This window comes from Chlorocebus sabaeus, chromosome 20, assembly GCF_047675955.1.
Source record: "Chlorocebus sabaeus isolate Y175 chromosome 20, mChlSab1.0.hap1, whole genome shotgun sequence".
Taxonomy (NCBI): domain Eukaryota; kingdom Metazoa; phylum Chordata; class Mammalia; order Primates; family Cercopithecidae; genus Chlorocebus; species Chlorocebus sabaeus.
In genome coordinates this window covers 74,886,606-74,913,317 of record NC_132923.1, presented here as the reverse complement: position 1 = coordinate 74,913,317, position 26,712 = coordinate 74,886,606, and the positions used below count along the sequence as shown (strand labels likewise).

Genomic DNA, 26,712 nt, shown 5'->3' with positions numbered 1-26,712 from the left:
AATCAAACAGACCTGTTTTCAATTTCTTGATTCCTTATTTACCAGCTTTGCTAACTTGGAGGCAAGTTACTTTTCTGAACAAGTTACTTTGTTTATGAAATACTTTGAACAGAGGGTCAGGTGTAAAAACATTGTAGAGATACTATCACATGTCGTGTATATTTATTAAAGGATGTAAAAATAAAAGCGTGTTGACATGTTGTACTGTTGTGTGGTCTAATGTTAGAGATTCCAAATGTAAAAATAGCAATATTTAATCATAAAATTTTTCTTTTTCTTCTTTTTTTTGAGATGGAGTCTTGCTCTGTTGCCCAGTCTGGAGTGCAGTGGCACGATCTCAGCTCACTGCAACCTCTGCCTCCCAGGTTCAAGTGACTCTTGTGCCTTAGCCTCCCAAATAGCTGGGATTGCAAGCATGTGCCACTATGCCCCACTAATTTTTGTATTTTTAGTAGAGATGACATTTCACCTTGTTCACTAGGCTGGTCTCAAACTCCTGGCCTCAAGTGATCTGCCCACCTTGGCCTCCCAAAGTGCTAGTATTACAGGTGTGAGCCATTGCGCCTGACCTACAATTTTTCTTCTGTAATTAATTACTCCTGTGGTATGGAATTGGCACTGTGATATGAAATGTCAGTGGCAGGATGTGGATTTTATACTACAATGTGCAACAGAAACATCACCCTTAAAACTGGAAGCAATATTCTTTTTCTTCATTTTATAATGGAAGACAGCTGTTCAAAACATATACACTTCTTTTTTTGTTTGTTTCTGGGGACAGAGTCTCATTCTGTCACCTAACCTGGAGTGCAGTGGCATGATTATAGCTCGCTGCAGCCTTTATCTCCTGAGCTCAAGCACTCTTATTATCTTAGCCTCCCAAGTAGCTGGGATTACAGGTGCATGCCACTACACCTGGTGAATTTTTTTTTGGTTTTTTGACAGGGTCTCACTTTGTTCCCCAGGCTTACATATGCACATCTAACTGCATATTTTAAAAATTTATTTGCTTTCCAATATAGTTTTGTAGTGCATTCCAATCTTTTGTATGTCGAGGCAAAAAGAAAATAATACTTATATGGCAAACTGGGCGGGTATATGGTTGGCTATCCCAGTGGTGGGGGCATTGATGGAATATTTTGCATACTTGTAACCTGCCTATGCACAGTGAGCTGCAGCCTGCATTGGCACCTCTGCTGTGTCACTGCATTTTGCAGTGTGGTGCCTTCCATTCTTAGCACCATGTTTACACCATCAAGACTAATTGAGAGAGGTGAGCTGAATAAAGTTCTCTTGTTTTCATAAAATTTGAAATTCAATAAGAATTTTTAGAATCCAGTTTTTAATTCTTATAATATTGAGAATGTAGTTGAGTCCATGGCTTTTATTTCTGGAAACCTAGTTCAACAGGAAAATTGGCCAGATTGTTGTTTGCCAAATTATACTTCCAAATCAATAATTTTGAATGAGAATGAGCCAATCAAATTATACATTTGCGTGGCCAGCTGTGAATGCCCTGCCAAAAAGGCTAAGCTTTCAATCCAACCTTTGCTAGTGAGCTGAGGTGGAAAGTTTTGTTTGGATGACACAAACAGTGCAATTTCTTTCAATTATTCAAACAAAGAAAATCTCTTCAGCACCATACCATGCTCAAGTTACTTACTCCCTATGTAGTATAATAGAGTGCCACGTTGTACATTCAGTTCATAAGGCATTGAACTATCTGTGATTCTAGCCAAGGGAGCATATCCCATTGATGATGTTAATTACTATGTCCATGACTTGTTCCATTTTCAACTTTGTTTATAGGGCAAAGTGACTTTTCTTTTTTGAGACAGGGTCTTATTCTGTCCCCCAGGCTGAGTGCAGTGGCACAATCATGGCTTGCTGAAACCCCAAACTCATTGGCTCAAGCAATCTTCCCAGTTCAACCTCCCAAGTGGCTGGGACCACAGGCACACATCACCATGCCCAGTTAGTTTTTGATTTTTTTCCTGCAGACAGGGTCTCCCCTTATTGCTCAGGAAGGTCTTGAACTCCAGGCCCAAGCAATCCTCCTGCCTCAGCCTCCCAAAATGTTGGGATTACAGGCATAAGCCACTGCACCTGGCCAGGACAAAGTGATTATTATTGCGTGAGGCAAATGAAAGGAGAATCAAGTTTCATGTCTTTGTAAAATGGTGCTATTTTTGGTTTATTATTGTAAGTAGTACTGATTATCCAGAAATAGAAAATATAGGCAATGCTTAATCATTTGTATCTAGTTTACATTAAATTTTGAACTTTCCTTAAAACCCCCAAAATAAGTCATTTTCTAATGTTGTGTCTAAGGCCTGATGTCTAAAAGTACCTTGGTCACATAAACATTCTCCTCAGCAGTATGAATTGAGCGGTTGTTTTTATCTGTGTGCATTATCAGCTGCCTTAGGAGCATCACCAATACACCTTTTTTTTTTTTTTTTCCTGAGGCAGAGTCTCATTCTGTTGCCCAGGCTGGAGTGCAGTAGCACAATTCTGGCTCGTTGCAACCTCTGCCTCCTGGGTTCAAGCGACTTTTCTGCCTAAGCCTCTTGAGTAGCTAGGATTACAGGCACACGTCACCATACCCGGCTAATTTTTGTATTTTTAGTAGAGACAAGGTTTCACCATGTTGGTCAGGCTGGTTTCGAACTCCTGACCTCATGATCCACCTGCCTCGGCCTCCCAGAGTGCTGGGATCACAGGCGTGAGCCACCACGCCCAGCCACCAATACACCTTTTAAATCTTCTCACCCTGACTTTCTCAAGCATATTTTCAGCCTTCTGGAAAAATGTGTGTATCTACTTGGATGTACTTGGCAAATATTTATTTGAGAGTAAGGCCTATACAACATTTTTCTGTAAGGTAATTTTTTCCACTTAATAACATAACTGCATTTCACAGAAATATCATATATATATATTTCATATTTAAAAATCCTTTTGAAATTGGGTCATATCTTCAGCTCATTATGTTTATCATCACATGTTGCTTTCTTTCTTCCTATATTCCAGTTGTACTTACCAATACCATTGTTCCATAAGGGTACCTACTTTTTTTGACACATGAACATTTTGCATATTAATCGCCTATAAATATATTTTTACTTTCACAAGAAATACAGTCGTCTGTTTTCCTGAAAGGTGGAGTCTTATTGAGCATTTTGTCTTCTAAATTTTGCTAAAGATATATGTACAGAAGAACATTTCTCTGCTATTTGAAAAACAATGGGCCAGGCGTGGTGCCTCACGCCTATAATCCCAGCACTTTGGGAGGCCGAGGTGAGAGGATCACTTGAAGTCAGGAGTTAGAGACCAGCCTGGTCAACATGGCGAAACCCTGTCTGTACTAAAAATAGAAAAAGTAGCGGGATGTGGTGGTACACACTTGTAATCCCAGCTACTTTTGGGAGGCTGAGGCACAAGAATTGCTTGAACCCAGGAGATGGAGGTTGCAGTGAGCTGAGATCGCGCCACTGCACTCCAGCCTGGGCGACACAGCCAGACTTTGTCTCAACAAAAAAAAAAAAAGAAAGAAAGAAAGAAAGAAAAGAAAGAAAGAGAAACATTATAGTGGCTACTGACATTCTGTCTCATCCCAAAGCTTCTATTTAGCATCAGCTAGTTTTTCCATGGGAGAAAGTAGTAGTGTGGGCAGATAGTTTCTGATTTGTCAGGGAGGCAGTGTTTTGTTCAAGATTCTTCAGGACAAGGAGCACATGCCTGTAAACCCCACCAGTCTTTGAAATCTGACTTAGGTTGTTATATGTATTAAATAGACGTAGAAATATTAGGTACTAGCACAGTGCCTCTTCACATAGCACTGTATATATATTAATGTATCATTACTGTTGTTTTTTATGTAAATGACACATTTCTGAGACTTTCTCATTTATTCTAAACTTTTTACATTCTGTATTAAAAATGAAAATTTAATCTTAAATTGCATTTAGGGGAAAATGGGCTTTTTGTTTTCAATTATCTCTAGGCAGGCAGTCTTAGTTTTCTGAGCAAGGAGTTGTTTTTTTTTTTTCTTTTTCTTTTTAATTTATTTATGTATTTTTTGAATCAGGGTCTTGCCCTGTAACCCAGGCTGGTGTTCAGTGGTACAATTGTGGCTCACTGTAGCCTCGACCTCAGCCCCACAAGTAGCTGGGATTATAGACACATGCCACCACACCCAGCTAATTTTTAAATTTTTGTAGAGATGGAGTCTCCCTCTGTTGCCCAGGCTGGTCTCAAACTCCTGGACTCCTGCGATCCTGCTGCCTTGGCCTCTCAAAGTGCTGGGATTACAGATATGAGCCACTGTACTTGGTCTATTTTTTTCTTTTAATCTTCATGTCTCTCACCAGATTTTATGCCAAGATTATCTGTGCTAGCTCTTTGAGGAGCCTCTTTTTATAAAATTAAACTGGTTCATTTATTTATAAACATTTATTATGTACAACTATGTATTAGGCCGTTTCTGAACACTAGAGAAATAGTGAAAAATAACATTGAATTCTGCTCTCATTAAGCTTATTCAGTGGTGGGAATAGATTTGTTAATTCATCCTTATGCTAATAGTGATAGTGGAATATTTATTGAGCACACACAGTGTGGGAGATAACATACTTGAACTGGGGGTACAATGATGAATAAGGTAAATCTACCAAACAAATGTGTTATCCTATGTTCTTGGATAATTAATTAGATCACCCCTAAAACTCTATCTTGCAAAATGTGATGTTTGGATGACAGTTAGTATGTGACCGTGTTTTTAGTCTCTTTCATCTTCAGCTTCTAGATCCACATACAGAAACCTGCATTTTTATGCCCTGATGGCATATATATAACTTTATAATATTTTAGAGTTATGTATCTTGTCAGATTTTCCAAGTTTTATTGTTTGCTTTGAATTGTACTTCTCATATTTTTACCCTTTAGATGAAGTTACAAAGTTAAGATTTTAGCTGTTTAAACAAATACATTTAGGAATGTAATGATAGGCCAGGCACAGTGGCTCACGTCTGTAATCCCAGCACTTTGGGAGGCTGAGGCGGGCAGATCATCTGAGGTCAGGTGTTCGAGAGCAGCCTGGCCAACCTGGTGAAATTCCGTCTCTACAAAAAATACAAAAATTAGCTGGGCATGGTGGCAGGTGCCTCTTATCACAGCTAGTCAGCTGGAGAAGCGCTTGAACCCAGGAGGCAGAGGTTGCAGTGAGCAGAGATCGTGCCATTGCACTCCAGCCTGGGCGACAAGAGCGAATCTCCATCTCAGACAAAAAAAAAAAAGAAAGAAAGAAAAAAAGAAATGTAATGATTGAAAAAAAAAATTCTCCATTCTGGAATGTCAGAGAAAAAAAAATGTGATGATTATGTCATTTAAATATTTTCTTCCCTCCACCCCTTTTTTTTGTCACCGTAGGTCATTCCTAATGTACATAACAAGGCCAACAAAATCACCAGTAACCAGAACCAGGACACCCAAGAAAAGAAAGAAAAGGTAACTTGAACTTCTCAAGGCTTTAAAAAATGTTTTTGGTTTTATTTTTTCCATATCTGAACTCTAATAAAAGTGGCTTTTTGATGAGCGTCAGTGTTGTAGAAGCACTATGTTTATTTATTTTTTTCCTGCGAGTATAACTGGTTCTTACCAAGATGCAGAACCGAAACGTGCTGCAGCGTAGATGCAAAAATACTATAAACGGCCAGTCAGCCATGAACGTCTATAGCTTTCTTTCCTGTTCAGACAGGCTGGTTGTTTGTCCATTCCCAGAACGTGCCTCCCACACTGAGACTTTGATCTGGCTGCTCTCGCCTGGAAGTCCATTTCCCACATTGCTCTCCCATAAGAATCCTTTTCATTCTTCAAGGACCACATCAAAGGTCATCTCTCCTGAGAAAACTATCCTCCCTGTCAATCAGAATTAATCCTCCATTCCTGTTTGCCCACCTCTATTGAAGTAGAATCTGTTGACCTAAAAATTATTTTAAGATGTGGTGTCCAGTAGGGATGAATTTTTATTTTTTCCCATCAAGAGAACTTATTGTTCTCTTGGGGAATTGCTGTCCCACTGTTTTAAAATAGACCTTTACCCACTGATTTGCAGTGCAACTCTGCTGTATCTCAGGTTACAAGGGGGAGTCTGTTTCTGAGCTTTCTCTTTGTTCCTATTTGATCAACTTGTCTATCCCAGTACAAATGCTGCACTGACTTAATTATTAAAGCCTAGTAATCAATCTTGTTTCCTGATAGAGCACTTTCTTTTTTTATATGTTTCTTCTTCTTAGACATGTCTTAATGATTTATATCATTTTTCTTTTCTGTATCCATTTAGAATCAGATTATTAAATTCCACAAAAGTTTCTTTTGGGATTTTGGTTGGAATTGTGTTGAATCTATAGATTAACATAGAAAGAAGTTACATCTTTTGGATGTTGAGACTTTTAAACCATTAATATGATTTTTTAAATTTATTAAATTCTTTTATTTCTTTTAATTTTTATGATTTTCTTTCTTTTCTTTTTCTTTTTTTTTTTTGGTGAGACAGTCTCGCTCGGTCACCAGACCAGTGTGCAGTGGCGTGATCTTGGCTCACTGCAACCTCCACCTCCTAGGTTCAAGGGATTCTCCTGCCTCAGCCTCCCAAGTTGCTGGGATTACAGGCATGTGCCACCATGCCCAGCTAATTTCTGTATTTTTAGTAGAGACAAGGTTTCACCATGTTGTCCAGGATGGTCTCGAACACTTGACCTTATGATCCACCCGCCTTGGCCTCCCAAACTGCTAGAATTACAGGCGTGAGCCACTGCGCCCAGCCTATAATTTTTAAAAAAATATATTGAAATCTTGATTTATTCCTAGGTATTTTATTTTGCTATTTAATGATACCTCTTTAAATTGTGTTTTCTGTTTGTTTCTAGTATGTAGACACAAAATTGACTTTTATATATTTATTTGACATCTTGTAACATTATTCTTTTAAAACATATAATAATCTAGTGGAGAATACTGGAAAAACCATAATGGTGAAACAAAAAAATAAAAATATAAACCTACAACCTAAAGATAAATCTTATTTCATATAGAACCTTTTAGTGTCTTTGTGTGTGTGCTCCATATATATACATGATATTTTTAATAAGAATATGAATCTTGAATTCTTATTCTATGTAGATTTTTATTTTTGGATTTTCTATACATATAATAAATAATAAACACTTTGGAATAAGGTAGTTTTCTTTTTCCCTTTCCAATCTTTCTTTTTCTCATTTTATTGTGTCTGCTAAGACCTCCAGCACTGTGTTTAATAGAACTAATGATAGCTAACATTCTTGTCATTTTTCTTCCTGATATTTAAGGAAAAGCTTTTAATATTTCACCATTGAATATGATGTGTACTGTAGGTATTTGTAGATAATCTGTCATGTAACTGTCTGATGGGTTCATCTTACCCACTGCCCAAATACAGTCGATTTATCAAGACAGGGGAATTGCAGTAGAGAAAGAGCCTAATGCATGCAGAGCTGACTAAATGGGAGACTGGAGTTTTATTATTACTCCAATCAGCCTCCTTGAAAATTTGGAGGCTAGGGTCTTCTTTCAAAGATAGTTTGGGGGCTAGGGAATAGGGAATGCTGATTAGTTTGGTTGGTGATGAAATCATAGGGAGTCCAAAACTGTCCTCTTGCGCTGAGTCAGTTCCTTGGGGGAGGCGAGGCAGAAGACCAGATAAACTTACCAGTCTGGGTACGTTGGCTGATCCATCAGAATGCAGAGTCTGGAAAATACCTTAAATACTAGTTTTTATAATAGTAACATTTATACATGGAAGCAACTGAGGAGGTTAGGAATCTTGTGGCTTCTGACTGCATGACTCCTAAACCATAATTTCTAATCTTGTGGCTAATTTGTTGGTTTTGCAAAGATGGTCTGGTCCCCAGGCAAGTAGGGGGTTTGTTTTGGAAAAGAGCTATTGCCATCTTTGTTCCAAAGTTTAACTATAAACTAAATTCCTCCTATTGTCAGCTTGGCCTATGCACAAGGATGAACAAGGCCAAGGTATTGGAGGTTAAAGGCAAGATGGAGTTGGTTAGGTCAGATCTCTTTCACTGCAATAGTTTTCTCACTGTTAATAAGTTTTGCAAAGGTGGCTTCAGTCAGGTTAAGGAAATACTCTCTTTCATTCCTGCTTTGCTAAGAATTTTTACTATGAATGGCATGGGCATTGAATTTAATCAGATGTATCACTAATCTCTAGTGAAAGAAGTGTGTGCATGTATAAATTTTTTTCTCCTTGAATCCCTTAATGTAGTAAATTATATTAATAGATTTCAGAATGTTGAACCAATCTTGAATTACTAGAATGCAATTTATTTGGTCATGATTTTTTTTTTGGGGGGGGGCCCATTGCTGATACTTCTTTTAGGATTTTTCCATCCATGGTCATGAGTGAGATTTGTCTGGAAATTTTCATTTATATACTGTCCAATCTGGCTTTGGTTATGGTAAACTACTAAAATGATTAGTAGGAGCATGTATTCTTTTAAGTTTTCTGAGAGTTTGTATAAAAAAAGAAATTATCGGCCGGGCGTGGTGGCTCATGCCTGTAATCCTAGCACTTTGGGAAGCCAAGGCGGGCAGATCACAAGGTCAGGAGTTCAAGACCAGTCTGACCAACATGGTGAAACCCCATCTCTATTAAACATACAAAAATTAGCTGGGTATGGTGGCATGCACCTGTAATCCCAGCTACTCCAGAGGCCGAGGCATGAGAATCCCTTGAACCGGGAGGTGGAGGTTGCAGTGAGCCGAGATGGTGCCACCGCACTCCAGCCTGGGCAACAGAGCGAGACTCTGTCTCAAAAAATAAATAAATAAATAAATAAATAAATAAATAAAAGAATGAAAGAAATTATCAGTTCCTTCAATCTTTAGTCAAGCTACCCTATGAAGCCATTGTGGGCCTGTGTTTTCTATATGGGAAAAATTTAAAATACTGATTTAGTTCTTTAATAGTTATTGAATCATTCTGATTTTCTATTTCTTCTAGAGTCATTTTTGGTCATTGACTCTTCTAGGAATATTAATATCACCTAAGTTTTTACATTTGTTGGCATAAACTTGTTTGTATGTTCTTTTTTTTTTTTGGAGACAGTCTCGCTCTGTCACCCAGGCTGGAGTGAAGTGATGTGACCTCAGCTCACTGCAACCTCCACCTCCCAGATTCAAGTGATTCTTGTGCCTCAGCCTCCCAAGTAGCTGGAATTACAGGCATGTGCCACCATGCCTGGCTAAATTTTTATATTTTTTTTAGTAGAGACGGGTCTTACCATGTTGTCCAGACTGGTCTTGAACTCTTGAGTTCAGGCAGTCTGCACACTTCAGCCTCTCAGTGCTAGGATTACAGGCCTACGCCACCGCGCTCAGCCATTTCTCTTAACTTTAATCATCTCTGCTCCATTCATAGTGGTTCTTTTTCATTCTGAATTATGGCCAGGCCTGGTAGCTCACGCCTGTAATTCCAGCACTTTAGGGGGCCTAAGTAGGAGGATTGCTTTAGCGCAGAAGTTCCAAGGCCAGCCTGGGCAACCTGGCAAGACCCTGTCTCTACAAAATATAAAATATTAGCTGGGTGTGGTGGTGTGCACCTGTAGTCCCAGCTACTTGGGAGGCTGAGGTGGGAGGATCGCTTGAGCCAGGGAAGGCCGCAGTGAGCCGTGGTCACACGATTGCACTCCAGCCTAGGGGACAGGGCAAAACCCTGTCTCAAAAAATTTTTTAAAAGGTAGAAAATAAAACATAATAATGAAAAATAAAATGAATTTTAAAAAGTAAAATTGGTAATTATTTGCTATATCTTTTTCTTGATTAATCTTGAAAGTAATTTTTCATTTAATTTTTTTTCTGAAGAATTACCTTTTGAAGTGTGTTCATCTTATCTGTTATATCTTTTTTCTGCTTAATTAATTTTGTTCTCATCTTTATATTGCCTTGCTTCTTTGTTTGGATTCATTCCCCTTTTTCACTCCTTAATAATCTTTAGTTAAATGTGGAGATTATTAATTTACTTTCTTTCTTGTCTAAAATAATTGTTTAAGGTTATACATTTTTTTCTTTCTTTTTCTTTCTTTCTTTTTTTTTTTTTTTTTGAAGACACAGCCTTACTCTATTTCCCAGGATGGAGTGCAGTGGGGTAATCATGGCTCACTGCAACCTCACTGCCAGTAGTCCTCCCATCTGAGCCTTCCAGGTAGCTGAGACCACTGTCACACACCACCACGCCCAGCTAATTTTTTGTATTTTTTTTAGAGATGAGGTTTTGCCATGTTGGCCAGGCTGATCTCAAACTCCTGGGCTAAGGCAATCTGCCTACCTCAGCGTCCCAAAGTGCTGGGGTTACAGGTTTGAGCCACTGCCCCAGCCTAAATTTTGCTAAGTTCCTGTTTACTACATTCTAAGATTTTAAATTGAATTTCTGTTTTTTGGTACTAAGGGTTTTTTGTTTGTTTTGTTTTTGTTTTAAGCTCCAATGTGATTTATCTTTGACCCAAAATGTATTTAGAAATATATTCTGAAGTTTCCACATGAAAATTTTTAAATATCTTTTTGTTCTTATGTTCTAATTTAGCTATAATCAGAGATTGTTGTTTATGTAATATTAATTCTTTGATGTTGGTTGAGACTTGTTTTTAATGGCCTAGTACGTAGTTATTATGAATGTTATATTCGTGATTAAAAAGGATAGTTATTAAAGTGCATCCAAGTTTAAAATTTTTATATCATCCTGGGGGAATTGGCCCTTTTATTAATATGTGGCAGCGTTTAGTAATACCTTAAACATCTATTTCACTCACTGATATGGTTTGGCTGTCTCCCCACCCAAATCTCATCTTGAATTCTCACGTGTTGTGGAAGGGACCTGGTGGGAGATAATTGAATCATGGGGGTGGGTCTTTCCTGTGCTACTCTCGTGATAGTGAGATCTCTCCTGCCTCATGGAAATGTAAGTCCATTAAACCTCTTTTTCTTCCCAGTCTTGGGTATGTCTTTATTAACAGCATGAAAACAGACTAAGATACCCACTATCACTGAAACCATGTTGACTTTCTTCTTGTATTTGCTTGGTATGTTGGGTTGGAATTTGTTAAGCCACACACATAAAACGAAGTCAGGTCTTTAACTTTAGTGAATCTAAACTTGTATGGAATTCTTTTTTTTTTTTTTTTTTTTTTTTGAGACAGAGTCTTGCTGTGTCACCCAGGCTGGAGTGCAGTGGCATGATCTCTGCTCACTGCAACCTCCGCCTCCCGAGTTCAAGGGATTCTCCTGCCTCAGCCTCCTGGGTAGCTGGGATTACAGGCGTGTACCACCATGCCCAGCTAATTTTTGTATTTTTAGTAGAAACAGGGTTTTACCATGTTGGCCAGGCTGGTCTCGAACTCCTGACCTCAGGTGATCCACCCGCCTCAGCCTCCCAAAGTGCTGGGATTATAGGCACGAGCCACCGCACCTGGCCACTTGTATGGAATTCTTAAGGTGCACCTTTTTCCTCTTTTTCTTTTTCTCTTCCACCTCAAGCTAAGACCAAGGCCAGGAAATAAATCTTCTGTGATCAATATTTTGGCTTGTTTATTTTTTTAAACCTTTATCTACTACAGATTTCACCCCATTAGGAAAAAAGCCCTAACTGAATTGAACCCATGGGACAACTTTAATTACACATATGTACATGGGGGCCAATCAAGACACTGACTCCTTGAGGATTTAAGGAAAGGGTTTTTGCAAAAGATGAGGAAAAGTGTCATTAGGTTGTTTACCAAATTAAAGGATTGTCTGTTTAAACTGATTGGCCACTGTCTTTGAGTTCAGATTTTAATCACAAAGATTATATTCAGATTAGCAGTAGCACATGTTATATGATCAGGCTGTTGTGGGTTTTTTGGGGGGACACCTATTAATAAGCATAGGTAATATATAAGATTCCAGAAGATGGTGGTTATTGCTTGCAGAGGTGTTTCTTTTTCCCTACAGATTGCAGGTAATTAGTTGCGGGATTCTTTGTCAATCTTTTAGAGGAACAAGCCTTTATTTTCAGGGATAGGAATTTGGGAGGATGATATTTTTAGTCTAACTTCCCACCTTGCTTGGCCTCAAGGGGGCACTTGGGACTCATTAAATCCTTATCTCTCATTAGATAAAAATGTGTAGATACTGGATGATTATATAAAAGTCAAGACAATACAATCTGTAGTGAGAGAAAACAGATCAGTGGTTCCTTGGGGATGGGGTGTCAGGGGAAGAGGTGGGAAGGAGGGATTTAAAAAAGACATGAACAGATTTTTAGGGATGATGGTTACGTTGACTATCTTGATTGTGGTGATGGATTCAAATTGTATCCTTTAAATGTGTGCAGTTTTGTACATGTCAATTATACTTCAATATATTGAATTAAAGCTGTTAAACAAAAAAAATTCCTACCATCTTGCAGCTTGCGTTTCTAGTGGGGCAAGGCAAACAGGATAGAATCAGTAACTGCTACTTTATTTTTTAATTTTTTTTCAAAATGGAGTCTCACTCTGTCACCCAGGTTGGAGTGCAGCAGTGCAATCTCAGCTCACTGCAACCTCAACCCCCCAGGTTCAAGCAAATCTCCTGCCTCAGCCTCCTGAATAGCTGGGACTACAGGTGCACACCACTACACCTGGCTAATTTTTGTATTGTTTTGGTAAAGATGGGGTTTCACCATGTTGGCCAGGCTGGTCTTGAAGTCCTGACATCAGGTGATCTGCCTGCCTTGGCCTCCCAAAGGGCTGGAATTATAGATGTGAGCCACCATGCCTGGCCAGTAACTGCTACTTTAAAGTAATTTGGGGACAAGACATGGAAACCCACAAAATGTGACATTTGGAAGGGACTGGAATTTAAGCTCCATGAGGGCAGGAACCTCATCTGTTGGATTATTACTCTACCTCTATTGCCCAGAACACTGCCTGGCGTCATATATATTTCTTGAATGAATAAAGAATCCTAAAATCAAATCAGATCTCTGGCTTTAGGTTTCCAAGGGTTGGCAGATGCCCTCCAGGCAAGTGTCGCCTTCCAGTGGTCCACTGGACCTCCTGATTTGGATTTATAGTTGTTTCTGACTTCAGTCACATGTCACAAAAGCACTGTTTAAACTTTAATCTGTCATTTTTATGTGGTTAAGAAGGGTTCTTCAGAATACCTAATCTACCCTATTGCTGGAATTTTGTCAATTCATATGTTGATGCAAAGATGTGAACATTCATCAAGTGTTTATTGGTTACCTAGAGTCAGCCAGTTACTGTGCAACAATCTGGGGATATAACACCAAAAAGGAAACATATAAGGTAACACTCCGTGGGGACACAGACAATGAACACCACGTAGGTGAATGAACTGGTTGCTACTCCAGCCACATCTGGGAACAAGATAATGTAATCAGTTCAGGAAAATTCCACATAAGATCCCAGGAAAGAAAAAAGTATGTGTGTGATTATCAACTTTGGACTGCTCCATTAAACCAGTTGAATTTCAATGCATGGCAAGGGTATTTGCATTCAGTAAAAACCCCAGTAGGAACCTGTAATACCAAAAGTCAACTGAGTTATTTGTCACAAAGAAAAACACCTAGCCACTGCATTAATGTGGCAACAGGAGAAATCAAATCAGAATCTACATCTTCATTACAGGATGGTCTTTTAGTGCTGAATGCTCTTTTTACTGTATTACTTTTCTCTGAAATTGCATCTTAGATGCCAAGCATTTTGCTACATTCTGGAATGACAAGGCGCCTTCACCATAAGAGGCATTCAGATCAGGGTGCCACGTGGAGTGAAATAAAGAGAATGTAATTAGTATGAAAATAAAAATGTGCCCAACATGCTTTGAGAGCATACTCTTTTCAAGGTTAGGAAGCCAGGTGACTAATGTATCTCTTTAAAAATTATTATCACTAGAAGAAGTTTTTTTGTGTATCTTATTTTCTCCTTAGTATAAAAGCAAGACATGGTCTCAAGAATCATGGACGATACAAATCACCTGAAACTCATTTCTAACCGAGGTCTAGGTTTGGTTTGAGATCATTCACTTTAAAAACAGAGAGTGACTAAAAACTAAACAAACAAAAAACCAATGAGCAGATCTTGCATAAGTCTTTAGTTTTATTCTCGTTTGCCTCAGTTCACTGTTTTTTGATCTGTTTTGCATTATGTAGAGTGAATAGGCAATCAGGATTCATAGAAACACTAATATTGGCCAGGCACAGTGACTCACCCCTGTAATCCCAGCACTTTGGGAGGCCAAGGTGGGAAGATCATTTTTCAGGAGTTCAAGACCAGCCTGACCAACATGGTGAAACCCCGTCTCTTCCAGAAATACAAAAATTAGCGAGGTGTGGTGGTACAAGCTTGTAATCCCAGCTACTTGGGAGGCTGAGGCACGAGAATTGCTTGAACCCAGGAGACGGAGGTTGCAGTGAGCCGAGATGGCGCCACTGCACTCTAGCCTGGGTGACAGAGTGAGATTGTCTCAAAACAAAAAAGAAATACTAGTATTAACTGACGGTTCCTAAAAACTCTTGGCTATTTTCTAAGGTTGTCTTCAGTGTTATATCACATATTTTCTTTCTTCAAGAGGTTATGAACTTTGATTATGTGAATTAGGATTCTTATATAAAAATGATTCTGAGTTTGTGGTTTTCGTGAAAAAGAGATTCTTAAAATTATTATTAAAAGGCTTGTACATTTAAAGTAATGTAATTTTAGTCAACTATTTTCTGGAAACTCTGGGAATATTACATTTAAATAATGCTCATTTCTATAAGCAATCAGAAAGAGATTCTTTATTTTGAGAAATTTACATCTAATTTATAAATATGCTCTGAAGGTAGGAAAATATTTCACACTCAAAATGAAAGGTAAGGACTTTTCTTTCTCCAGTGCAGATACACAGAATGTGTTCAGCTTCTGTCCTGCAGCTATAGCCATATGTCGAATGTAGACACAGGAATGCAAAACCCCACTGGTTTTTTGTCAAAGAGCTGTTCTTTCCAGTGGACCCAAGACATGGTCTTGTACAAAAAGACAGACAGGCACACAAAAAGACTAAAAAATGCATTCTCTGTTGTCTCTCAACCAGTCGAGAATAGATCTTTATAGAACCAATATATTATAGATTCTCATCCCAACAAATAACTCTAAATGGTCAGACCATAAAACCAAACTTCATTTATTTCTACTATCAGTGAGGAATTACAAGTACGTATCAGAACCAAACTTGGTCTCATATCAGAAACAAAATCATAGAACTGGAAATAAAAATCAGAGAAACTCTCAAAAAAGCAAAGTTCTGTTGCCACTTGGAATTAACTGTGGGTGCCAAAAAATCATGTAAATGGGCTTAAACAGCTCATGAATTGCATCTCTGAGGCATCACAATTTAATTGGTTCTGGTAGGTGAGTCTGCTTGAGCATCTCTGTGGGACCTCCAAAACTGTTCAAAGCATAATTTAAGAAAAAAATAAAAACATGACTGAAAATTATGCAAAATGTGCAGGTGCCAGGTATTTATTTAACTCATTAATGAGGGAACCAATAGGATGGTAAGCCTGGTGCAGAGAGAATTGAAGAGAGTGAAGTGCTATTGAAGAGAGTGCTAAAAGAAAGAATGCTTAAGATTCCGATTTAGATAAAAAACTGGTTAATGTCTTACAGGGCAATAAAACTGTAACCTTTGAAGTGATCTTTTCTACAGGACTAAAATCATTTGCATCTCTACCAGACACAATTAATATGCAATGATATCGAGCAAGAATTATTTGCATCTCTGACATTTTTCTAAGGTTAATAATACGTCAGGGAACCCAAACAGCACGAGTGACAACCAGTTGTTTAGTCATTCAGCAAATCGTTCAGGGAGGCCTACTGTGTCCCCAGGACTGTTCTCAGAGTTGAGGATACCACAGAGTCTGTTTTGTGCTTTACCCTCCTGAAGGCCATAATCACCTGGTCTGGTTGTACATCCCTTGCTCCGGCTGCCTTTGCCACACCTGGGGAGAGCCTGGCCCTGTACACACCCTTCTCTCGTGTGCAGTATCTGGCAATCCACATTCAGACTATAAGGAGACCAGGACATGCTTATTCTGTATTCTTTTTCAAGAATATCAGTAGAAACTAATTAAATAAATCAGTTGTACAATTTTGCCTTAGATATAAAAAATTCCATTAAACAGAATTCATCTCAATATTATTTTAAAACCTGGCTGTCTTTGTTCTGAGTATTGTCTTTGATATAGAATATCCTGGTTCTGAGGGAAAAGTTTACTGAAAAGAGTTCATTTGCCTTTACTCTTCATTTCACTCAGTTTTAACTTTTTTTCAACTTAAAAGAATCAAAGAGACAAAGTGATCACATTTCTGGATTCTCCTCTTGCCTAAGAGGCATTTTGTATTTGGCATCTTCCGTCATCACTCTTGTATTTTATAGATTTTTGCATTTTCTACAAGTGTATATAGTTTCTGCTTTGGTTCGACATTATCTTAAGTAAATAAGGGTGTATGCTTTCCTTTATGACTCTCAAATAGTGTTTTCTATTTTGGAGGAATTTATTACATGCCTGCTTCCTGTAATGGACCACTCATTGGCCACTTACTGAAGTGTATCCTGCCATTAGTGGTTTTGTCATATAAAGCATAATTGAATGTACTTTATTGAAATCCTGTAGCATAATCCAGTTATGTTGGTTTTTGTGAAGTGCTTGGGTATATCGGCTCCTATTCTTTTTAGCAGCTTGAGTCTCACCATTGAGTTTGGCATGTTTTATTTTTTCCATCGTTCAAGAAAATGTCTTCATTCTGTGAAGGTAATTTGATCCTAGAGTTTAATTCTACTTTAATTGTGTATATGAACCAAATATTGATGTGCTGTATCATTTCATATGTGAATTGAATGAATATTTATGCAGATATAATTATTCACCGTGAAGATATCTCTTTTTGAAAATGTTGAAGTGCGTGTTGACCATCTATAAATTATAGATGAATACATTTTCAGTTAGAAAATCTTGGTCTGTCACGTGTCTTTTAAAGAATAAAATCTGTAACTTCTACAATTGAAGAAAAAGTTTAAATCATTGTAGAATTAATACAATGGATAGTTTTTACTTTTACATTTATTTTAGAAATGTCTTTCACTTGAATTTTCTGGTTAATAACAAAATTAAACTTCTACAATGTAAATAAAATACAAATAACTGATTTTCTCACTAGAGAAAGGAATGCATTCTTTTAGGTAGGTAACAGTCTTAAAAACTTGCTTTTAAATTCCTATTTTTCTGCATTAGTGTGTTTATATCACAGAGTCACTTTTATATTATAACATAAACATAAAAGAATACATTGTGTTTGTTTTACAATCCTCATGATACGAATGAAGTTGGGTATGGTCTAAATATTTCCAGACTGTCTTTTTATGCTTTTTGTCATTGAAAGAAGAGCATTGTACAAACACAGCATTTAACCCTTCTCTCAAATTTTGCATCTTCAGAGGCAAGGAACTGCCCCACCGCCGATGAAACTCCCTCCTCCTTATAAAGCTCGGTCTGATGACAGTGATGAAAATGAAGAAGAAGATGCCTTTACCCACCGTGAGTGCCTTTTCACTATTTAGGGTAGATGCAGAACTTATTAAATTATGTTTTAATGACTGTTGTAAATTATCAAATATATGGCTGTGAGTTCTTCAAAAATGTGCATGAACGTATGCTGAAAAAGCAAATCTATACCTTTAAGCTTTTGTGGCATCATTTCCTCAGCTTTTCCCTTTGACACTGAGAAAGGGAATATTGAAGGAAGCTATACTGTACACTATTTTTCCTATATTTCCTTCTAATCTTATTGTTTGGTTGTGAATAGAAAAATGTCCCTAGTCTTTGAAATTAGAAGTTGACCCATAATTATCTGGGTTGGATGTAGATTTCAGTTGTTGATTACTTGCCTTACTCAAAGTGATGTTGCTAATGCAGAATCACAGAAAGCCCACCAACTTGTATTTTGTCCTTTAAAATTCATCTCACGATTTTCTTTTGCATTAGATGAATCAAATATCCATTCATACATATATTTAACTGTGGCTTTACTTAAAATAATTTGCATTTCTTTTATGTCTGTATAGTGTATACTATTGCTAATGCATACCAAATTTCTTTTGGAGGTGATGAAATGTTCTAAGATTAGATAGTGGTGATGGTTACACAGTTTGTGAATATACTAAAATCACTGACTTATACATTGTAAATTGGTGAATTTTATGGTATGTGAAACATATGCTTCCTTAACAGAATGTTTTCCCTTCTACAATATAGAAAAGGAATTCAATATCAAAATTGAGTCAAAATTCTTACTCTAGCAGTTCCTAGAGTGTGACCTTAAATATGCCCTCTTCTATAAAAAGGGTGCAATAATGATACCTACTTCATAGGGTTGTAATGAAGATTAAAATAAAGCAATAAAGCCTGCCACATAGTGAGTCTTTGATAAGTATTATAGCTCCTATTATGGTTATAATAATTATTTATATTTTTCTTAATAAGTAACAAATATATAAATAGAAATAAAATATAAAATAAATGTAACTTTATAATAATTAAGTTGATGTTATAAAAACTTGAATTGTACTTTGCAATTTTATAAAGCCCTTTCTAGCATCATTTTCTTCATGCATTCAATAAATCATTTTTGAATACCATCTGCTTTTTAGTAACAGTGTTAAGTGAGTCTGCGATGGAATGAGTAACACATCGCTCCTTTTGTCTTGATTGAACCACCACCCTGGAAGGGATAATGCAAAGGCATGGGAACAAAGTGTGATAAGTGTACTGTGGGCTTTAGTTCTCAGTCTCTTTTTGGAGAGCTACACATGGTATATAAAGTTGATATGTATGTGCACATGTGTAATATATTTCCTTGTTCTGATACAGATATCAGGGCAACTGCCACAGAATGGAGCTGAGTTGTTGATTACTCCATACATTCTGGGTTCCTAGAAGGCCAGTATTTGTTGAGGTGTGCACCTAAGATTATGTTCTAATCCTAGTTCCATTACTTGCTAGTTGTGAGTTTTTGGACAAGTTATTTAACTTCTTCATGGTTCACACTTGCTTATCTATGTGGGGGTGAGCGAATATCTTATAACCTGCCTCCTAGTATTGTTGCAACAATTAGAGGAGAAAAAGCTTTTGAAGAGCTTAGTACAGGCAATGTGATACCTACTAAATGCTCTGGTTTACCATATACCAGGCATTGTTTTAAAGCCTTTATGTGTGTTATTAACTCAGTCAACATACTAATTTTGTGAGGTTCTAATTTTACAAATAAAAGCTCAGAGAAATTAAAGAATGTGTCTAAAGTTAGACAGCTAACAAATAGTAGAAATGGGGTTCAAACCCATGGACTCTTACTCCAGAACCTGTAACATGATCGACACTTGCTGTTACTTAAAACTCATTATGATTGCAGAAATAGGTAGAGCTGGGCACAGTGGCTCACGCCTATAATTCCAGCACTTTGGGAGGCTGAGGCAGACAGCTTACCTGAGGTCAGGAGTTCAAGACTAGCTGGACCAACATGGTGAAACCCCGTCTCTTAAAAAAAAAATAGGTACAGAGTGATTTGGGGTTCTCTCTTAAATATCACTTCTATGCCTAAAATAGGCAGACTCAGCAGCGTCCTCCCCAAAGTTACAAGCTCATTTGCACAGGCACATATACACGGCAGCAGTGGGGTCAAGAAGGACACTAATTTACTTCAAATGCAGAAAAAGACTTCTAATATTGAGCCATTCTTGAGCTATAATATTATACATTTCATAGATTCTCCAGCAGACCTATTTTGGCTGTGTATATTACTTTTCTCTTCATTTTGCTTCCTAATTTTTTTCCTTCCCAGTGTACCGTCCCCATTTTATACCCTATTAAATTTACTGTTAACCTTCTCCAGAAGAGTTTGAACTGTATGGAGGTATTTGTTAGATAATTCACATTTGAAATGCACGTGAACCTGAAGCCTCTGGCCTTCCAGTATTCCCTTTTGAAATAGATCCCATGGGTTTTTCTTTGTTCCTTGACTCATATTAAATGAACACTCTGCTCATCTGTTCTAAACTAAAAGTATTTTGGGTTGCTGTTTTCTCAGATTCTTGTCCGAAGACTAAGCCTTTGTTTTTACAGTGATGAAAGTATGGCTCTGTAACTTTCCCAAGGACCATGATTCTGCAGCAGATGGCTGCAATGTAAGCTGTCGGCCTACAGGGAAGTGCTGATTTTATTAGAGAGATCCAGGGATGAGATACACATGGTTTTTGGGGGTTTTTCAAGATGGGGTCCTGCTCTGTCACCCAGACTGGAGTGCAGTGGCACAATCATGGATCACTGAAACCTCAGTTTCCCAAGTAGCTGGTACCACAAGTGTGTGCCACCTCAGGCCTGGCTAATATTTTTTTTTTGGAGACAGAGTTTCACTCTTGTTGCCCAGGCTGGAGTGCAGCAGCACCATCTCGGCTCACTGCATCCTCAGCCTCCCAGGTTCAAGCGATTCTCCTGCCTCAGCCTCCCGAGTAGCTAGGATTATAGGAATGCACCACCACTGATTTTGTATTTTTAGTAGAGACAGGGTTTCTTCTCCATGTTGGTCAGGGTGGTCTCAAACTCCTGACCTCAGGTGATCCGCCCACTTTGACCTCCCAAAGTGCTGGGATTATGGGCGTGAGCTACCATGCTCAGCCTTTAATTTTTTTGTAGAGATGGAATCTTGCTATTTTGCCCAGCTGGTCTCAGACTCCTGGGCTCATACTATCCTTCCCAAAGTGCTGGGATTATAGGCGTGAGCCATCACATACTAGTCTAAAGCATGTTAAGAGCTGGCTTTACTAGTTACTTAATTATAAAGTTTATTCAGATAAGAAGTGTTTATTGAGTTGGATGTTATGCGTGGGGAGACACTGTTATAGGTGTTGAGAATATGGAAGGGAACATGGCCATTGCTCTCATTAGCTTAGATTCTGGTAGGGAGAAAGATTATAAACAATCAGATAGTTTAAATAGTGATAAGGTCTCTGAATGAAATAAAATAATAAAATTTAAAAATTATGTTAAAAATAAATTTTAAAACAGAAATAAAAAATAAAAACAAAACATGGTAGCATAAGAATAAGTGCATTGGAGAAGACGATATTAAGTGGAATGGTTAAGAAAGGCCCAAATAGGCTGGGTACCGTGGCTCGCGCCTGTGATCTCAACACTTTGGGAGGCTAAGGCAGGGGGATCACTTGAGTCCAGGAGTTCGAGACCAGCCTGGGCAATATGGCAAAACCTATCTCTACAAAAGTTACAAGAAATTAACTGGGTGTGGTGGTGAGCATCTGTAGTCCCACCCACTTGGAAGGCTGAGGTGAGAGGATCGCTTGAGCCTGTGAGGTAGAAGCTTCAATGAGCCGAAATCATGCCACTGCATTCCAGGCCGAATGACAGAGTGAGACTCTGTCTCCAAAATGAAACCTAAATGAAGAAGGAACCACACTGCAAAGATCTGGCTCATATAGTCATCATATAGGTGAGGGCTTTTTTGAGCCTGAGACTGTGACCCACAGTAAAATACACTTTACTTAACCAGTATAGATGAACACACACAGGAACATGCATGTATAATTGAAACAAAAGTTTTATGAAATATTACTTACCTTTATAATGTGTGAATTTTATTCTTTTTTATTTTATCCTATTTCATGTTTTTAAACATTGGTTGCAACTCAGTATATTTTATGACTAACAAACAAGTCACAACCTGCATTATGAAAAACACTAATTTAGATCCAAGGCTTTCAAACTTCAGTGTGCCTCAGAAGATTCCAGAAAGCTTGTGAAAACAGTAATTGATAGTCATGGTCATTCCCTGTGCGCCCCCCCACCTCCCCCAACACACACACACTGCCCAAGCCATTTCTGATTCCTTAAGCCTGGACCTGATCATTTGCATTTAGAATTAGTTTCCAGGTGATGCTGGTATCACACTTCTGATCCAGAGACTACACTCTGAAAACCAAAACCACTGATCGAAATGGTCTTTAAAGTCATGGGAGCCCATAAGCTTACTTAGGAATACTGTGTAGACAGCAACAAGAAGCAAACCCAGCACCTGCCCCATGAGCCAGCAAGGAACACTTTAGCATAAGAACACTTCCAGGAGATTAGGGGATTATGTTGTTTATGAGAGAACGGTGTTTCAAGAAGGCTGTCACTGACCTTCAGTGGTCAAGGGTGGAATGCTGCTAAGAAGTTGAAGAGGCTGGAGACATGAAAATAACCATTGAATTTAACAACAAGAAATTGATGAAGAAGAAGAGAAAAAGGACACTTGATAAAAATAACTGTAGTATGCAGGGCGCAGGTGCTCACCCCTGTAATCCCACCACTTTGGGAGGCCGAGGTGGGCAGATCACTTGAGGTCAGAAGTTCAAGAGCAGACTGGCCAACATGGTGAAACCCCATCTCTACTAAAAGTACAAAAATTAGCTGGGTGTGATGTTGCACACCTGTAGTCCCAACTAGTCAGGAGGCTGAGGCACAAGAATCGCTTGAACCTGGAAGCAGAGGTTGCAGTGAGCCGAGATTGCGCCACTGCACTCCAGCCTGGGCAACAGAGGGAGGCCCTATCCCCTCCCCCGCCCCCCAAAATAATAAGCATAGTAATTATCATTCAGATTATTATGAAACTTAAATGTTACAACCAATATAGAGAGTGTGGTATGTAATGAGCATTTATATTTTAGATTACTTGCCTTGCATGGTTGAACATATTTTATGACATTCTGGTGTCTAATTATCATAAGAAGTCTTATAACCATTAAGTGAGAATTATGAAAAAAATTAAGAAACAATGTACTCCATCAGTGCCTAGCTCTTGGCAAAACTACCATTATCAAAGGTTGCAGGATTTGTCAAAGGTATGTATTGATGGTGCAGAAACTTTTGACTTACTTTGAGGAAATGGCCTTTCATACCTGGAATTAAAATCAGATTGTTTTGTCAAGAATTCAAGATTGGCCAGGCGGTGGCTCATGCCTGTAATCCCAGCACTTTGGGAGGCTAAAGTGGGGGAATCACAAGGTCAGGAGTGCAAGACCAGCCTGGCCAACATGATGAAACCCCATCTCTACTAAAAATACAAAAAATTAACTGGGCATAGTGGCGGGCTTCTGTAATCCCAGCCATTTGGGAGGCTGAGGCAGAAGAATCGCTTGATCACTTGAACCCGAGAGGCAGAGGTTGCAGTGAGCTGAGATCATGCCACTGCACTCCACCTGGGCAACAGAGTAAGACTACATCTCAAAAGGATAAAAAGAATTCAAGATCACTGAGAGCATAAAGAGATCACTCAGTTGACTGTTATGTGGTGACTTGAAAGTCTTGGTTTCTAACTTTAATCCTTCTTTGCTCTTGTGACCCAAATTTTCAGTTGGCTCTTAGGAAGATACCATGTCTTTTTTTCCACTAGCACTTTCAATTTTCTAACCAAAATAAAATGTTATGTCTTCTCCAAGGCTGACCTTTTACCTTCTAGTCCCAGTTTTGTCTAAAGCCATTACCAGCACTTCCATCCCCCAACCCTAGAATGAAACTTCTCTTCTGTTTGTTGTGTGTCTTCCTGACAATGGATCAACAAACATACATGAATCTTCATTCCCAGACTCTTTCGCATTTGTAGTTGTTCTTTTACTTTTTTTTTTTTTTTTTTTTGGAGATGGAGTCTTGCTCTATCGCCCAGGCTGGAGTGCAGTGGCCTGATCTCAGCTTACTGCAACCTCTGCCTCCCGGGTTCAAGCAATTCTCCTGCCTCAGCCTCCTGAGTAGGTGGGACTACAGGCGCATGCCACTGCGCCTGGCTAATTTTTGTATTTTGTTGTTGTTGTTGTTGAGATGGAGTTTCGCTCTTGTTGCCCAACCTGGAGTGCAATCGCCAGATCTCAGCTCACTGCAGCCTCCGCCTCCTGGGTTCAAGCGATTGTCCTGCCTCAGCCTCCTAAGTAGCTGGGATTATAGGCATGCGCCACCACGCCTGGCTAATTTTGTATTTTTAGTAGAGTTGGGGTTTCATCATGTTGGCCAGGCTGGTCTCAAACTCCTGACCTCAGGTGATCTGCCTGCCTTAGCCTCCCAGAGTGCTGGGATTACAGGTGTGAGCCACCGTGCCCGGCCCTTTACATTTTTATCACCAGTTTTAATAATTACATGATAATAGAGTCCCTTGAGTACCCAGCTATGTGCTGTACATTCTCCCCAACTTTTTGAATGCATTCTCATTGGACATACAGAAGAGCCTTTGAAGAAGGTATTATACCTTCTGCTGATTTCAGCTTTGTGTCACCTCCTCTGGAAAACCTTGCCTGACTCCTTACTTCAATATAGGTTCCTGCATTTTTCTTTTATAGCAATTAACAAAATACCATATTAGTGTACTTACTAGATTAATATCTGTCTTCCTCGCTTAACCCTCTAAGTTCCATGAGGCTAATGACCCTCTCTGTTTTGACCTGGGATGTTACACAAACCCAGTATTTGGCCACATTAATGGCAGAGGGTATATGCCTCGGATAGTCAATAGTGGGGTTGTGATGAAAATGCAGGTTTGCTCGTGGTGCTTTGGAGATACTCTTTCTGCCGAACTGCACCATCCACCTAGTTTCAGAGCATTCTGTGCAGAACAGCTTGACTTCTCTTTCCCCACATGCCATTTCCCACCTTATCTACATGCTTCAGTCTCCTGAGAGAGAAGTGTCTATCGCCAGAAAGCCCTGCTTTGAATACTTTGATCCCAGAGGTTAAATGCTTTTACAACAGCCAGGTCTTTCTAACCTGCAAGCTTTCATTCTTTCAGTGACATTTTAAACTATGGGGAGCAGAAGATTTTGGAATGACTTTTTGTAACATATAAGAGAGTAGTCATAAAGAAACAACGAGAACCACACTATAGATATGTCTCTGTCTACGCAGATAAGGTCCTAGAAAGTCAGTATAATTGACTTGTTTGCTGCCACTGGCTTTTAAGGATCTAGCAAAGATATGAATGGAACCCCACACTGTAGGAATCCTAAAGCCTTCCTTTATACTTTAATTTCAGAAAAGCATGCTCTCTTAGGTGTTTTGTTATTCTACCTTAATTTTGTTTTTCCCAGAAAAGACCTGGTCATCATATATCATAATGGAATGTTTGGTATAAAGAGTATATTTGGATTATGAAACATAATTATAAAATTAACCTGTGTGGCCGGGCATGGTGGCTCATTCCTGTAATCCTAGCACTTTGTGAAGCCAAGGCTGGTAGGTTGCTTGAACCCAGGAGTTCCAGACTGGCCTGGCCAACATAATAAGACCCTGTCTACAAAAAATAAAAGAATTAACTGGTTATGTTGGTGCACGCCTGTGATCCTAGCTACTCAGGAGGCTGGGGCAGGAGGATCAGTTAAACCTGGGAGGTCAAGGCTACAGTGAGCCATGATTGTGCCACTATACTCCAGCCTGGGCAACAGAGTGACACCCTGTCTGAAAGAAAATTAACCTGTGTACTGCCATGCAAATAAAAACTTAGATTACCAATTCCTTGCATCTTCATGTTTTACTTTAATTCTTACCGTTGTATTTAAATTATTTTAAGAATAGGATGCTAGCTAAGTCCTTGTGAAATGTGGCTTGTTATCAATTCTGTTACTCAGAGTCACAATATTTTTAAGCTTAGAGGGGATAACCTTAAAAAAAATAACAACTTTATTGAGATATAATTCACATACCATATAATTCACCTTCTTAAAATGCATAATTCAGTGGCTATCAGTATATTCAGAATTGTTCAACCGTCATTAATTTTTGAACATTTAGGACATTTTCATCACACTTCCCCCCAAATCCCTACTCATTAGCAGTCACTCTACTTTGTATTTATTTAAAATTCATTTCACCTATAAAATATATATACATATTTTAATTTTTTAAAAAGTAATTATCATGTGTTCCCCGGGAGTGGAGTAGGAAACCTATCCCAAACCTCTTCTCTTCTTGCAAAAAAATTCTATATTCAAGTTTGGAAGGCAACAGAATACTTGCTAGCACCACTGTCCTCAAGAATCTAGCAATGCATTAAGCTCACCTCCTCTCCTCTTCCACCACAAAACAAAAAAAGCCAGAAGGAAGAGAACAAATTAAATTATGATTTACAGATGGTCATGTAATTGTCAGTCTCAAAAATTCAAAACCTAAAAAGTATTTTGGCTATAATAAGTCAGGCTATATATGAATTGTACTTTTATTTTTTTTGAGACAGGGTCTCACTCTGTTGCCCAGGCTGGAGTGCAGTGGCGCGATCTCGGCTCACTGTAACCTCTGCCTGCAGGTTCAAGCGATTCTGGTGCCTCAACCACCCGGGATTACAGGCACACGTCATCACACACAGCTAATTTTTGTATTTTTAGTAGAGATGGGGTTTCATCATGTTGACCAGGCTGGTCTCAAACTCCTGGGCTCAAGTGATCTGCCCAACTCGGCCTCCTTTCAAAGTGATGGGATTACAGGTAGCATGAGACCCCGTGCCTGGCCAAATGATATATCTTTTAAAATCTTCTTGTCAGTATTATCTACTT

General features: G+C 38.6%; 1 protein-coding gene across 8 annotated transcripts in view; it reads left to right on the top strand.

Moving 5' to 3' along the window:
• Positions 1-26,712, top strand: part of PATJ (PATJ crumbs cell polarity complex component) — a 409,036-nt gene that overhangs the window by 170,295 nt on the left and 212,029 nt on the right. For all 8 annotated transcript variants that reach the window (XM_038000719.2, XM_038000715.2, XM_038000710.2 and 5 more), the window contains 2 exons: positions 5,431-5,508; positions 17,575-17,674. In XM_038000719.2, the coding sequence (XP_037856647.2) occupies positions 5,431-5,508; positions 17,575-17,674 (178 nt within the window). The remainder of the gene's footprint in view (positions 1-5,430; positions 5,509-17,574; positions 17,675-26,712) is intronic.